General features: G+C 31.8%; 1 protein-coding gene across 2 annotated transcripts; it reads right to left on the bottom strand.

The window, feature by feature from the left end:
• On the bottom strand, positions 1-7,127 carry LOC107796017 (uncharacterized). Of its 2 annotated transcripts, XM_016618730.2 has the most exons (10): positions 6,623-7,125; positions 5,750-5,930; positions 4,865-4,998; positions 2,815-2,927; positions 2,584-2,707; positions 1,671-1,826; positions 934-1,086; positions 750-829; positions 308-357; positions 1-180 (listed from the first exon to the last, which is right to left on the bottom strand). In XM_016618730.2, the coding sequence occupies exons 1-10, from the start codon at positions 6,992-6,994 to the stop codon at positions 50-52; spliced, it is 1,494 nt and encodes a 497-aa protein (XP_016474216.1). In that variant the 5' UTR covers positions 6,995-7,125; the 3' UTR covers positions 1-49. The 2 variants fall into 2 exon arrangements, with proteins under 2 accessions (XP_016474216.1, XP_075092691.1); XM_075236590.1 differs by lacking the exons at positions 2,584-2,707; positions 2,815-2,927 and having other exon boundaries at positions 6,623-7,127.
• Positions 7,128-13,063: the final 5,936 nt, after the last annotated feature.

The following is a 13,063-nucleotide window of genomic DNA, read 5'->3' as shown; positions in this document are numbered from 1 at the left end:
TCAAAGTAACATGATGTGCTTCTATCAAGTTCCAATATGCATATCACATCTAATTTTCTTTGAGATCTATGTAGTACTCTTCTAACCACTTTTGTATAATAGCCATTTCTTGCTTCCTTTGCATGATCAGCCAGTCAGGGTCATTCTTTGTCTCTGAGCGAAAGTCAACATGGTGTGCACCTAATTAAATAAGAAAAATTAAAACATGCAACTATTAGTAAAATAAATCAATGTCTCTAATCAACTGCAATCATTTTCTGAATGCTTTAATTCAATGAAGATGATGATATATTGAAGCACATGATACCTTTCTGAGTTACGAGTGCCACAATGCTAGCTGATATATTTTTCAACACACTGTCATGACGAAAAGAAAAAAAATCAATTCGAGTAACGGTAAATAGAGTGTATGAGTTCAAAATGAATGTGCTCTTATTATATGTATGCATTTTAATTCTTTTGCTCCATATATGTATACATAACTCGAGCAGAAAGCAAAACTTTAAATCAAACTTAGAAAACTCGTCCTAGGTCTTTGAAGTTATAGTCCACAAAAAAGTATTTTGACCTTTTTTTCAGGTGAAATAAATGAATGAATAGAAAGTACGTAAGGTAACTTGTCTTATTTTCCATGTCACTAATTCAACTTTAATAGACGGTAACATGTAATTATCTTTTTAAAAAAAACTAAAAATATAAAAATTATTTATTTTGTCACATGTATAGAAGTTATATTCTCTTTAACTTACCCTCCTCTGCTCCATGGATCTTGCATTCCGTTAGAGAATATCATGTTACTGCCAAATCTCTTGAGAACTTGCTCAATTCTCTGAAATATAGATATTTTTTTTCTTGTTATTTTCGTGAATAAAAAAAAATATGTAAAGAGAATTTTCATTTGTTAACAAATAGAATATAAATTAGAAAACTCACATAGCCACCAAATTCAGTAGTGATCCAATGTGGTCGAGGCTCTACTCCATATTTCTTCTTGCAATCTTCTTTGAATTCCTTGTAACTATAGGAAGACGGAGGAAACATGCTTTCATTTGAACAAGTCATTGGCATAACCATTTCTGTACATGCCTTAACTCAAAAACCATGGGAAAAAAAAACACAAAAATTAGGCATATATTAGACCAAGATTTCAAGAATCATTTAATTTTAATAACATCATAACCAAACTAAGTTTAATATAAGTACGAGAGGCGGATCCAACAATGAGTTTATGGAATTGACCGAACTTAGTATTACGGTACGGAAAAATACGTATAGATAACAACAACATACCAAGTGTAATCCTACCAAGTGGGGTCTGGGAGGGGGTAGGATGTACACAGACATTACCTCTACCTTGGTGAAGGTAGAGAGCCTGCTTCATGTAGACCCCGACTCAAAGAAAAATAAAAAGAGGTAGAAACAACAAGTATTAACAACCGCAAGATAAGGAGATAAGGTGATAGGATAATTAGAGCGAGAGAAATAACATAGTAATAGAAAAATATGCGGATAAAAAGCTACAAAAATACCATACTAAAAAAATACGTATAGACAGAGTTAGATATATTTTTGAAAATCTACATATTTAAATTCAGAATCTGCCACTGATAAGTGCGGATGATAATATAAATGGAATAAAATAAAAGTTAATTATGTAAAGAATTCTAAACCTGCCAGTCCCAACCATGAAGTCCATGAGCATCATTACCACCTTCTAAATTGAAACATTTTTCTGTTTGTGTATAATTGTAATATAAACTTGCAGCAGCAAATGCCCGGCTGATTTTGGAAGCTCCTTTTGGGAATCCATCAATTATCCTGCACATCTTAATTCAGAAAAGAAAAAAAGTTTTATTCACCCAACAATATTAAACAAATTTATACAATAAGATCACTTATAAGGTAATTACAAGTAAATTTCTATGATAAACATTAATTGATGAACTGATAAAAATAATAACTAACCTGCTACAATATGTTAAACTATACTAATTATGTACAAAATATTCACATTGTCATTGCATTGAGTCTTATGTACAAATAGTGTAAAAAATATTTATGCCAATAAGATAACTTATAAGGTACCTACAAGTAACCTTTGTGATAAACATTAATTGGTAAATGGATAGAAATTGTAACTAGCATGTCATATAAGATTAAACTATACCCACTTTTGTAAAAATATTTATTCTGTCAATCAGAGGCGGACCTACGTTGGGGGAGGGGTCACCAGAACCCGCTAGTCTCGACAAAAAAATTGTATATAAACTATATATATATATATATATATATATATATATATTGAAGACGCCTTAAATATTTTACGCGCACCCCTAAAAACACAAAAACTAGACAGATGCGCTGGTTTGTAGGAGTGCTTAATCCAAGTTCGAATCTAATCTCCTACAACTTATATTTTTTAATTTTATTTTTAAAGTGGTGCCGCCGTAATACTCAAATCCCGGGTCGCATCTGCTGTCAATGTATATCTAAGTCCAACAAAAGCTGATAGAAAAAAAGGAAATGTAATTAAATGAAATGATTTTGAAACCAATTTAGAGCTAATTAAGCAGAATTGTCTACCTCTTTTACTGGATATGCTGGCAATGGCATCATAAAGTTGGCTTCAGTTGGATAATTTACCATTGCTGTGTATACAAAAGCTTCCCATAGCCAATCCCTAGCTGAATAAACTGAATGCAAACCCCTGAAGTTTAATTTAACCATATCAGTTTAATGAGTTTATATAACTTGAACTTGTAATTTGTTACAATCAAAAGTCATTTGTCTCTATTTCTATATTTAAATACTTACTTGCAAGTTCTGAAAAGTGTACTAACTTTAGTCAAGCCTTCTTCATGTTTTGATAAAGCATTCAACTCTGTCCAACTCCCTTTTATCACCTCATAGCAATTCAAGCTTGACTCCTATTTTGTGAGGGAAAAAGAAAGAAAAGTTGTGCACTGTGAATGAAATTTTACCCTATGATATCACTTAAAAAATAATTGACTGTCTATAATAAGTGGGATTCGTACCTTACAAAATAAGGTAAGTTGACTGTTAAATATGTTAAAAACGTTGACAATTAAAAAATTCATATATATTGTCAACAATGAAAAATTTATGATGGGATCAACCTTTTAAGTTCACACTATTAAATTTTGTTGCACTTTTAATAGTAGGGGTCATAATTTAACAATTATTGAAAATTACTACTATCATTTAAGATATATTTATATTCCGTGAGAAAATTCAGTTCAGTTGAACCTCATAAATAATGTTGCATTTGTCTTTTATTGTCAGTATATAAAAGTTAAATCCTATACTAAAAGAAGCATTAGGATGCATGAGTGTCACCATGTAGGATCAAAAGATTTTAAGCTAGTATTTGGACGTAGATTTGGTTGAAACTTGAAAAAAATGAGTTTTCGAAGATGAGATGAAAAATAATTTTTGAAAGTTGAAATTGTACTTGGACATGCATTTTACTTGAAAAGAATTTACAGTTTTGTCAGTATAAAACTTAAAAAACTACTCTAGAGATGTTTTTGAGATTTGAAGATTCTATTTTCAAAATTTGCTAAAAGATGATTAAAATCTACAGTCAAACCTATTTATAACAACCTCGTTTGTTACTTGAAGTGGATTTTAATATTAACAATGTCCGGTTGGAGTTCCAAGCCTTGGAGTAGCTTCGTTATGTCAATTATGACTTGTGTGCAAATTTTGAGGTCAATCGGACCTGTTTTGATAAGCTTCGGCGTCGTATGTTGAAGCTTGAAGTTCTAAAGTTCATTAAGCTTGAATTGGGGTGCGATTTGTGGTTTTAGCATTGTTTGATGTCATTTGCAGGCTCGACGATGTTCGTATTGTATTTTGGGATACTATTATACATGGCTTTACTAAATTCAGATATTTTGTATTTATGAGAATTTTATGCCTTTTCACTTTTAGAAACCGCTTTTAAATTGCTTGATTATTCATAATTATGGAATTATCTTGAAACGGATCACGTGTATGTGTATTCGTTTTGTTTGGTGTTCCAAAATCGTATCACGCATACGTGTACACCATTAATAATACTATATTATTATTAAGATCGTTTCGCCCAAAGTTACGCGAACGCATACCTTGGTATTAATTTTGAAAGTCGTAATTATATCACGCGAACATATACATAATCACAATGATTTGATTAAGAGCATGCCTAAAGTATACTAACGATTTGTTAATTATTTGTCTCTTGCAAATCCGAGATATTTATTTATTTAATTATTTATTTTACTCTTTTCTTTCTCTTTTGCGACGAGTCATGAATTAATTCGCGACTCGCCTCACTCCCTCACACAATTGTTATTTCCACTATTTATTTATTTAATTTAATAGACTTTGGATATATCGCAGCCCGTATCTCTCACACACCATTATTTCAGACCCAATAATAACCCAATTACTCGAAATCCCACGTTTCCCTTCATATCAGATGACCAACATAAACAGACAAACAACTATGTATTCAAGACAATCATGAACTCAAACAATTAACAATAAGAAAGAAAGATGATCACTCCCAACTCTAGTCCTAAAAAGGATAAGCGGTTACTGCAAATATAATCCGGTCTAAGAGTATAGTGAAATGCTGTTATAGAGAACATATATTATAACATAACATAAAAATTGATTCCGAAAAAGCTTGGCTTTTATAAAGAAGTGTTGTTATATAGGGATATTGTTATACAGGGGTATGACTGTATAAACAAACAGATATTTGAAAACAAAATTTTGAAAAAAACTTCCAATTTTTATGGCCAAATGGGAGCTAAAAGAAGGGCTTAATCCATTATAAAAGCTCAATATCACTAACCTTGAAATCTTGGGAAACAGCATCATAAAAGCTTGACCAAGGAGTAATTTTGTCAAACTGCAAGATTGGTGCTGAAGATGCCACTGCACCTATGGCTATATGTGGGTACTTCAGTCTAAACCAAGAAGCCAACACTGGTTGACAAAAGAAAAAGTTAAAAGGGGTAAGGAAAAACAAGTATTTAAGAGTGAAATCAATTTATGAATTATTGGATAATATTACTTGTCAAGAACTAACCTAAATAGTGGTTCACTCAACTGCTTAAATTAAAATAGTTGGTGAATATAGATAATAAATATATAATTTATGTATAATTAGTGTATAATTTAGATATATCGACTACGAAAAGTAAACAGTAAATTGAACTGGCTATTTGTATAAAGATCCCTACTTAACAAATGCAAAAGTGGAGGAAAAATTATGTTTCTTTGAATAATTGAATGCATCTAATGCTAATACTAAATTCATAAAAAGAAAATTTTCCATGAACATTTAGCAACCTTAGATTGTAATTTTCATTCATTCACATGGATTGGACACTCAATATGTCCACACATGTAATGTCATGTCATTTCCATCTATCATTATGTCAAGGCAAAAAATTAGCTAAAAGTTGAAACTTTTTCACTTAAGTTATTACTTTTCTTTCATCACTTTTTCTTTTCTTTTTTTATTTGTTTGTGTTTTCATAAGAATTGTGAAATTTCGAAAAAAAGTGAAAAAAATTTCAAGTGAAAATGATATTTGAAAAATAACTTTTTGGAGTTTTTTAAATTTTCGAAAAAATTTAAAATTCAATTTCAAGTGAAATTTGAAATTTGCAAGGCCAAACACTGATTTCGAAAAAAGTGAATTATTTTTATGGCCAAACAGTCCCTTACTTACTTCCTCCATAAGAGCCACCAAAAGCCACAACTGGTGATGATTCAGAAGAAAGATTCTGCTTCAAACTCCTTATTAGAACAGCATAATCAGCCAATGCTTGCTGTGAATTCAAGTATCCCAAAGTCTTTGGTGACTTGTAAGATTTCTTTCCAAATGGCATTGAATTTCCATAAAACCTATGCTAAATTATTACAATGCAAAAAAAAAAACACATTATCAGTTTCATCTCTACTAAAATGATATATGAAAAAAGGGATAAAAATTGGTAAAAAGTAAAAATTACTCTTGTACAATACGAAATATCTTAATTTTACCATCGGCTACATTTAGGGTCATGTATACTCTTGTCGCTAACAAATAATTGTCTCGTATTTTCCTTTGATACTAATGGAGATCTAGTATGGTTGGAGACAATGGCGGAGCCAATTTATAGGAAGCGGTGTCAAATGACACCCCTTCGCGGAAAAAATACATTGTGTAGGTAGGTTAAAAAAATTTATGTATATATACTATGTATTGAGTATTGACTCTCTTTAATTTTCTGATATGTTTACTTTTTATATATTTTAACATCCCTTAATGGAAATTCTGGCTCCGCCGCTGATTGGAGAGCTTTGATAATGGAAGGTAATTTTAAGCCATAGTCAAATGAAATTTGGACCTTTTCTAGAAGTATTTTGATAAAATCAATCTACCAAGTCAATATTGGAGCTCCGTTAAACACAAGGTAAATATGAGTTGATTTACTAACGGCGAGAATATGAATGAACCCCGAATAAAACGAAGTCTAAAATTAAAAAAAAGTAAATTTAAACATTTTTCTCAAAAAACAAATACTTCACATAAGAAAGCATTTCAAGAAAATGTACATACTTCAATGAAGACTAGAAGAGCATGGAACTTAGGAGCAATATCAAGCATAAATCCAGTGTTTGCAGCAAACCAATCAATATTTCCTTCATTTCCAGTGTAGACAAATATAGGGCCTCCTTTTTGCCAATATTTGTCATTTATGAGATATTTCTGTTTAAAAACTTTGGAACTCTTTGGTAGAAAAGTGAAATGGTCAAGAATTTGAGGGAAGTAATGGGCTTTAAATGGTATTTTTGACTTGACATGTTGTTTCTTTAATGAAGATTGATAAGTTCCTGGTAGATAAACTGGCTTAATTTCTCCAGCTGCAAAAGAGATAATTAACAGTAAAATCAAGAAAATGAAAGAAAAATAAGAAGAAGAAAAAGCCATGGATATTTTTCTTAGTTGGTAGTACTAGTTTTTGTTTCTTGGCTTGGTTTTTGATGAGGATAATTTGGATAAGTAGGGTCTTTTTCTTGCTAACTTTTATGCTGGCTTTACTGAAAAGTTGTTACATAAAGTTTTTGGTATTTTTGGATGATTCTGCATATTTATAGATTTTTATATGTACCTAAGACAAGGTTGGCATTAGCTAAACATCTTAGCTGGTGTGAAGGACTCTAGTTTGTCATATATAAAGAAAAGATAAGGGACATATATGGTGGCATGCCACAATTCTTTGCTAATATATTAGGATCATAGCACTTGCTTTGAACAATTTAACATTTCAAATTTGGGAAAATATGTTCAATCCTTTTTAGCAATAGTAAAGTTATCTCCGTATGAATTATAAGTTACAGATTCAAGCCGTGAAAACAGCTACTAATTCTTGCATTTGAATAAAATGACTTCATCATACCCTTAGGGGTACGACCCTTCCCTAAACCCTGCATAAATACGAAATACTTTCTGCACTAGTTATCCTAATTTTTAATGCTCAATCCTTTTGAGGTTAATAGATATAGTAGTTAAGTGATTCTTACCGATTATACTTGAATTATTATGATCCTTCGCCATTCCAAATAGGTCTCTTTTTTGAGTTTTTTTTTTTTTTTTTGGTGGCACATTCCCTATCCAAAATTTACTGGTCTGGCTAATTTTGGACTTCCGAACTTTACCAAGAAGTTTGTTATTCCTAGGAGTTAAATTCGAGACCCCAAGTAATGGGTTGAAGGATTTCTATAACCCCACCACACCCTTTGTCAATGGGTATGGAAGATTTTGTTTTAGCCGTGTTAAATTTGGGCAAATACAAAACTGGTCGGTAGGACAAAAAGTATATAAAATATGCATATAATGCACATATATACAACAATATATATTTTAACCGCTTTCCTTTTTTTAAAACAACTAAAAATATATATATTTCTCGTTAATTTTCTATTATCTCCATTCGATTTGCGAAACTGAGGTTGTGTTGATTTTAATTAAGGCTTTACTTTCTGTCTCAAAATAAATACTATTTTGTCATATTATTTTAAAACAATATCGAGGCATATTACATATTGTACATACATATTATCCTCTTGAATTTGGAATTTGTCATCAATAACATTAGTATGTTAATTGGCAGCAGAGATCAAGAAAGGAAATTGACTATTATGAAGAGCATTATGGGTCCTAAGCCTTTTGTATTATTATAATTTGAGTCTTGAATTGATTGAAATGATGAAGATGATCAATTAAAATCAATATTTAAACATTCCATAATTCTACCTATATTCTCCTTGCCTTTTCAGAATCTAATTTACTGTTGGGGTATAAAATAACATAATGACAAGAAAAAGGTAGGGATAATGACATTTAGGAACAAGATAATTCCTTGGTCTTACCACCCATGACACTATTTATCCACATGCAAAATAGGACATTTTATCCACAAATACTATACTTTTATAATGGTTTGTCATGTCTTTTTCTCAAATTTTTGTGATATAATTTACATTATTTTTCAATTAGACTTGTATCAAACAAGTGTTTTACAGTTTACACGCCTAATTTTTATTGATCAATGATCAAGCAAATAGAAAGTTTCTTTGATAGCTCTTTGATTTTTTTAATTAATATTTACGATGAAAATGTGACTCCCAATCGATTAATGTTTAACAAGGGATGCCAAAGAAAGGGAATACATTAATGTCTAATTTAGCTTTATTGCTTCCCATTTTTTGACTTTTAAAATGTAATGTTTAATTAAAGGAGAAAAACTCTTACTTCTGTATTCTTGCTTTTTTCTTGCAACTCATCGATTATCAAAGATATAGTTTAAGAAGTGCCCAACTCTTCTTTTTGGTTTTACTTAGGATATTGAGTATATAATGTGTTAAAGAAATGCATTGGCGGATCTAGAATAAGAAATTTATGGGTTCATACATTGATCCTAAGAACCCGCTACGTAAAATCTAGACCCGCTACTGAAAATATTAAGAAAGAGGTATAAATATGAAAATGTAGAAAAATATATAATGGGGATACATTAAGATTGTTTACAATAGGGGTGTCAATGGATATTTAAAAACCGACTAAACTGGTCGAATTGTACCGCACCGAATCGATTTTTTGATTTTTTTTACTAAAATCGTAGATTATTACATAAATCAACAACTGTATCGATAATCAGGGTAGATATTTTATTTTATGAAAATAAACGAAAAAATTTCGAACCATACCGAATAAATTTATATGTGAAAAATATATTTATATACTACGTTTAAAAATATTAAAGCATTAATTTTTTTCTTGGCCTTTGGATTTATAAAAATGAATACAAGCCAACAAGTAATTAAAAACAAAGTCCTAATTCCCAAACCTATTATGCTACTCCTACCGAAACTAAATTATTTCCGGCATATTCACTAGCAAGACATAGTATTCTAGCAGTTATGAGTAACAAACTACAATGTATTGAATATGTTTCCTTTCGTATGATTTAGATTTATCTTTTTGAATATTTAAATTTCTATAGACTTTATTCTTGAGTCTTAACTTGGTTAATATCTTTCTACTCGTGTGATTTATCTTTTCTTTATCTTTTGCTTAGTTTCTTTTACATTGTTGTAGAGTAGTTGATGGATCTATACTCTTACCATCTTTCATGTTTTCTTAATTCATCACCATTTAAACATTAAAACTGTCTGGATAATTTTGCTAAGTCTTATAAAAGTATGTATGTTATTGCATTCTACTTTTACTAGTGACTTTTATATGCAATGTGATACCGAACATTTATAGAATATAATTAATATAGTAATTAAAAGCTTGGGGTCTAAAAATTAGATTAAAAAGGATTGAAAACTCGTGCTCACATAAAATTGAGCTGGTATATTTTCAAGATCTAAATTGAAAACTACCATTTCAATTTTTACCCTTCCCAATCTTGAATTAAACCTCAAACTTAAGGGTTGTTTGGTACATGGGATAAGGATAATAATCCCATGGTAGAATTTGTGATATTTATCCCATTTTAGTTATAAGTAGGGGTATCAATGGATATTTAAAAATAAAGTAAACCGACCGAACCGTACCAGATCGAACCGATTTTTAGGTTTCTTTTAATAAAATCGTAGTTTTTTTTATATAAATATATAACCGTACCATGTTATGAAAATAAACCGAAAAATATCGAACCGTACCGAATAAATTTATATGTGGAAAATATATTTATATATCAAGTTTAAAAATAGGAAAGTGTTAAATTTTTCCTTTGGCCTTTGGAATTATGAAAACGGTTACAAGCCAACAAGTAATTAAACTCAAAATTCTAATTCCCAAACCTATTATGCTACTCCTACCGAAACTAAATTATTTTCAGCATATTCACTAGCAAGACACAAAGTGTAACGACCCGACTTGTCGTTTTAAGAATTAACGTCTCGTTCAGTGACTTAAGGTCTCGAGCAGCTTCGCAATATGTATTATGACCCGCGGGTATGGTCGAGTTTGATTTTCGGAAGAACAATTCTTATTTAGAAACTTAAATGGAAAGAATTGACCGAAGAATTGATTTTTGAGCAAACGATCCCGTAATAGAATTTCGACGATAGCAATAGCTTCATATGATGATTTTGGACTTAGGCATATGTTTGGATTTGGATTTGGAAGTCGGTAGGACAATTCGACACATTTTGGCGAAAGTTGGAAAATAGAAGATTTTTAAAAAGTGCGACCGAAGGCTTAAATTTTGATAACGAGGTCGGATTTCGATTCCGAAATTTTGAATAGCTCTATTACGTCATTTATGACTTGTGTGCAAAATTTGAAGTCATTCTGGATTGATTTAATACGTTTCGGCGCAAAATATAGAAGTTGGAAGATTTGAAAACTCATAATTCGATTCGATGCACGATACGTAATTTCGGCGTTGTTTGACATGGTTTGAAGCCTCGACTAAGTTCGTATTGTATTTTGGGACATGTTGGCATATTTGATTAAAGTCCTGAGGGCCTCGGGTGAATTTCGGAAGGCAAGCTGCTGGAAATTCTGCTATTTCTGGGCAGCATCTGTTAGAATCGCACCTGTGGAATTTGGGCGCAGGTGAGACCTCGCAGAAGCGAGGATTTCGTCGTAGAAGTGAGTTGGGAAGAACTGGAGGAAGGTCGCGGATGCGGACAACCTTCCGCACCTGCGCAATCGCAGGTGCGATGTTTTCTATGCAGAAGCGACGAGGCAGCGCAGAAGCTGAAATGTTGCGCACCCGCGATCATCGCAGAAACTAAAATTGCTCCGCATGTGCGAGCTTTGTGGCTGGGCAGTGATCTTCACAGAAGCGGGCATTCGCTCGCAAAAGCGAACACGCAGGTGCGACAAATTTGTCCGCTGAAGCGAAACTGGGCAGAAACATTTAAGGATCAAAAATGGTCATTTTGCCATTTCGTTTTGGAATTTTTGGAGCTCAGATTCGGGTGATTCTGGAGGGATTTTTCACAAGCTTGGTTGGGATAAGTGTTTTATATCCTAAAGTGATTATATTTCATAAATCTATGGTTATATTCATCGTTTGATTCGTATTTAAATGGAAGAAATTAAGATTTTTGCAAAATCTTCCAAAAACAAAAATTTAAGATTTGGAGGTCGAGTTATTATCAGAATTTGATAAAATTGGTATGGTTGAACTCATATCAGAATGGGTGTTCGGATTTCATAAAAATTATATCGGGTTCCGAGAGGCGGGCCCCGCATTGACTTTTGTTGACTTTTTGGAATAAAATTTTAAGTCGACGTACTATTATCCGAAATTATTTTCGATAAATTTTAATGAAGTTGTACAATTAATTTGGATAGATTTGAGCTGTCCGGAGGTCTATTCAAGCAAGAAGGCGATTTTGGAAAATCGGCATAACTTCAAAAAGGTAAGAATCTTACCTAACATTAAGTAGGGAAATTACCCCTTATGCATCGAGTCTTATGTGCCAATTGTGAAATGTGAAAAGCCGTGTACGCGAGGTGATGAGTACGTACTCGGGCTTATATGTGAAAATTTATTGAGTTAAAGTCTTGGGTATATTGTGTAGTAAATTGGATAATTGTTGGCATTTATTTGATCATCTATTTGCCATGCTTCAATTCGCATTTATTGAATTTGTTTTTATATGATGATTTGATGTGAATGTTACCTGTATATTTATGTGAATTCTGTGAGTTTGATGGTTTGATATTTCTTGGAATTTAATTTCATTATGGATTTTTTCTCTGCAAATAATTAATTAAATGAGCTTAAGAAGAGGTATTTATATAATTATCAAAATTTGGATTAATGAAGGTGTTGCCCTATGATGATTATTTTCTATCTCTGTTGATTGTTTTTTGAGATTTTATATACATTGTGTGGAGTTTTGGGCTATTTGTTGTGAAATCAATTGATTTTGTTATATCTTTGGAATTGGTTGTGGCCATTGGGCAAATTGTGATATGAATTGATTTTGTTACGTTATCGTGATAATATTCCGTGTAAATTATTGTGTTAATTGAGTTATTATTTTGTGGATATAAGGGTGGCATTTCACTGTTGACATTATGCGGGTTTAAGGGTGGCATTTCACTGTTGTTATATGTGTTGGGATTTTGTCTGGGCGGAATGATAAGGGAGGCTATTAAATGGAGCGATAAGGGAGGCTATTATAGGAGCGATAAGGGTGGCTATAGGAGCGATAAGGGTGGCTATTGATATTGTCAGGTCAGAGGATAAGTGAGGCTATTATAGGAGTGATAATGGTAGTTATAGGAGAGATAATGGTGGCTATTATCATGGATGATATGTGATAATGTGGGGTTATTGCGTTGGTAATTTTCATGTGATGTTGTGATTTTTTCATGTGTTCATTTTTATACCTTGTGCAATTTGTCTTGTTGTTGGTAAATTGATAATAGTCTGATCTATGTTGAAATTGGGAGCCTGTGGTTATTGCCAGGCGGATTATGAAATGAAATGTGGGCACGAGGTGTCGCTAGTAAATAATGATG

This window comes from Nicotiana tabacum, chromosome 18 (assembly GCF_000715075.1).
Source record: "Nicotiana tabacum cultivar K326 chromosome 18, ASM71507v2, whole genome shotgun sequence".
NCBI lineage: Eukaryota > Viridiplantae > Streptophyta > Magnoliopsida > Solanales > Solanaceae > Nicotiana > Nicotiana tabacum.
Note: the sequence above shows the minus strand (reverse complement) of the source record. Positions and strands in the feature narration are given on the sequence as shown.

Coding starts and splice junctions, on each gene's coding strand:
- LOC107796017 (XM_016618730.2), bottom strand. CDS start 6,994: ATGGCTTTTTCTTCTTCTTATTTTTCTTTCATTTTCTTGATTTTACTG. Junction 1,087..1,670: donor TTCATGGTTGGGACTGGCAG/GTTTAGAATTCT, acceptor TTTTGAGTTAAG/GCATGTACAGAAATGGTTAT. Junction 830..933: donor CTACTGAATTTGGTGGCTAT/GTGAGTTTTCTA, acceptor TCTATATTTCAG/AGAATTGAGCAAGTTCTCAA.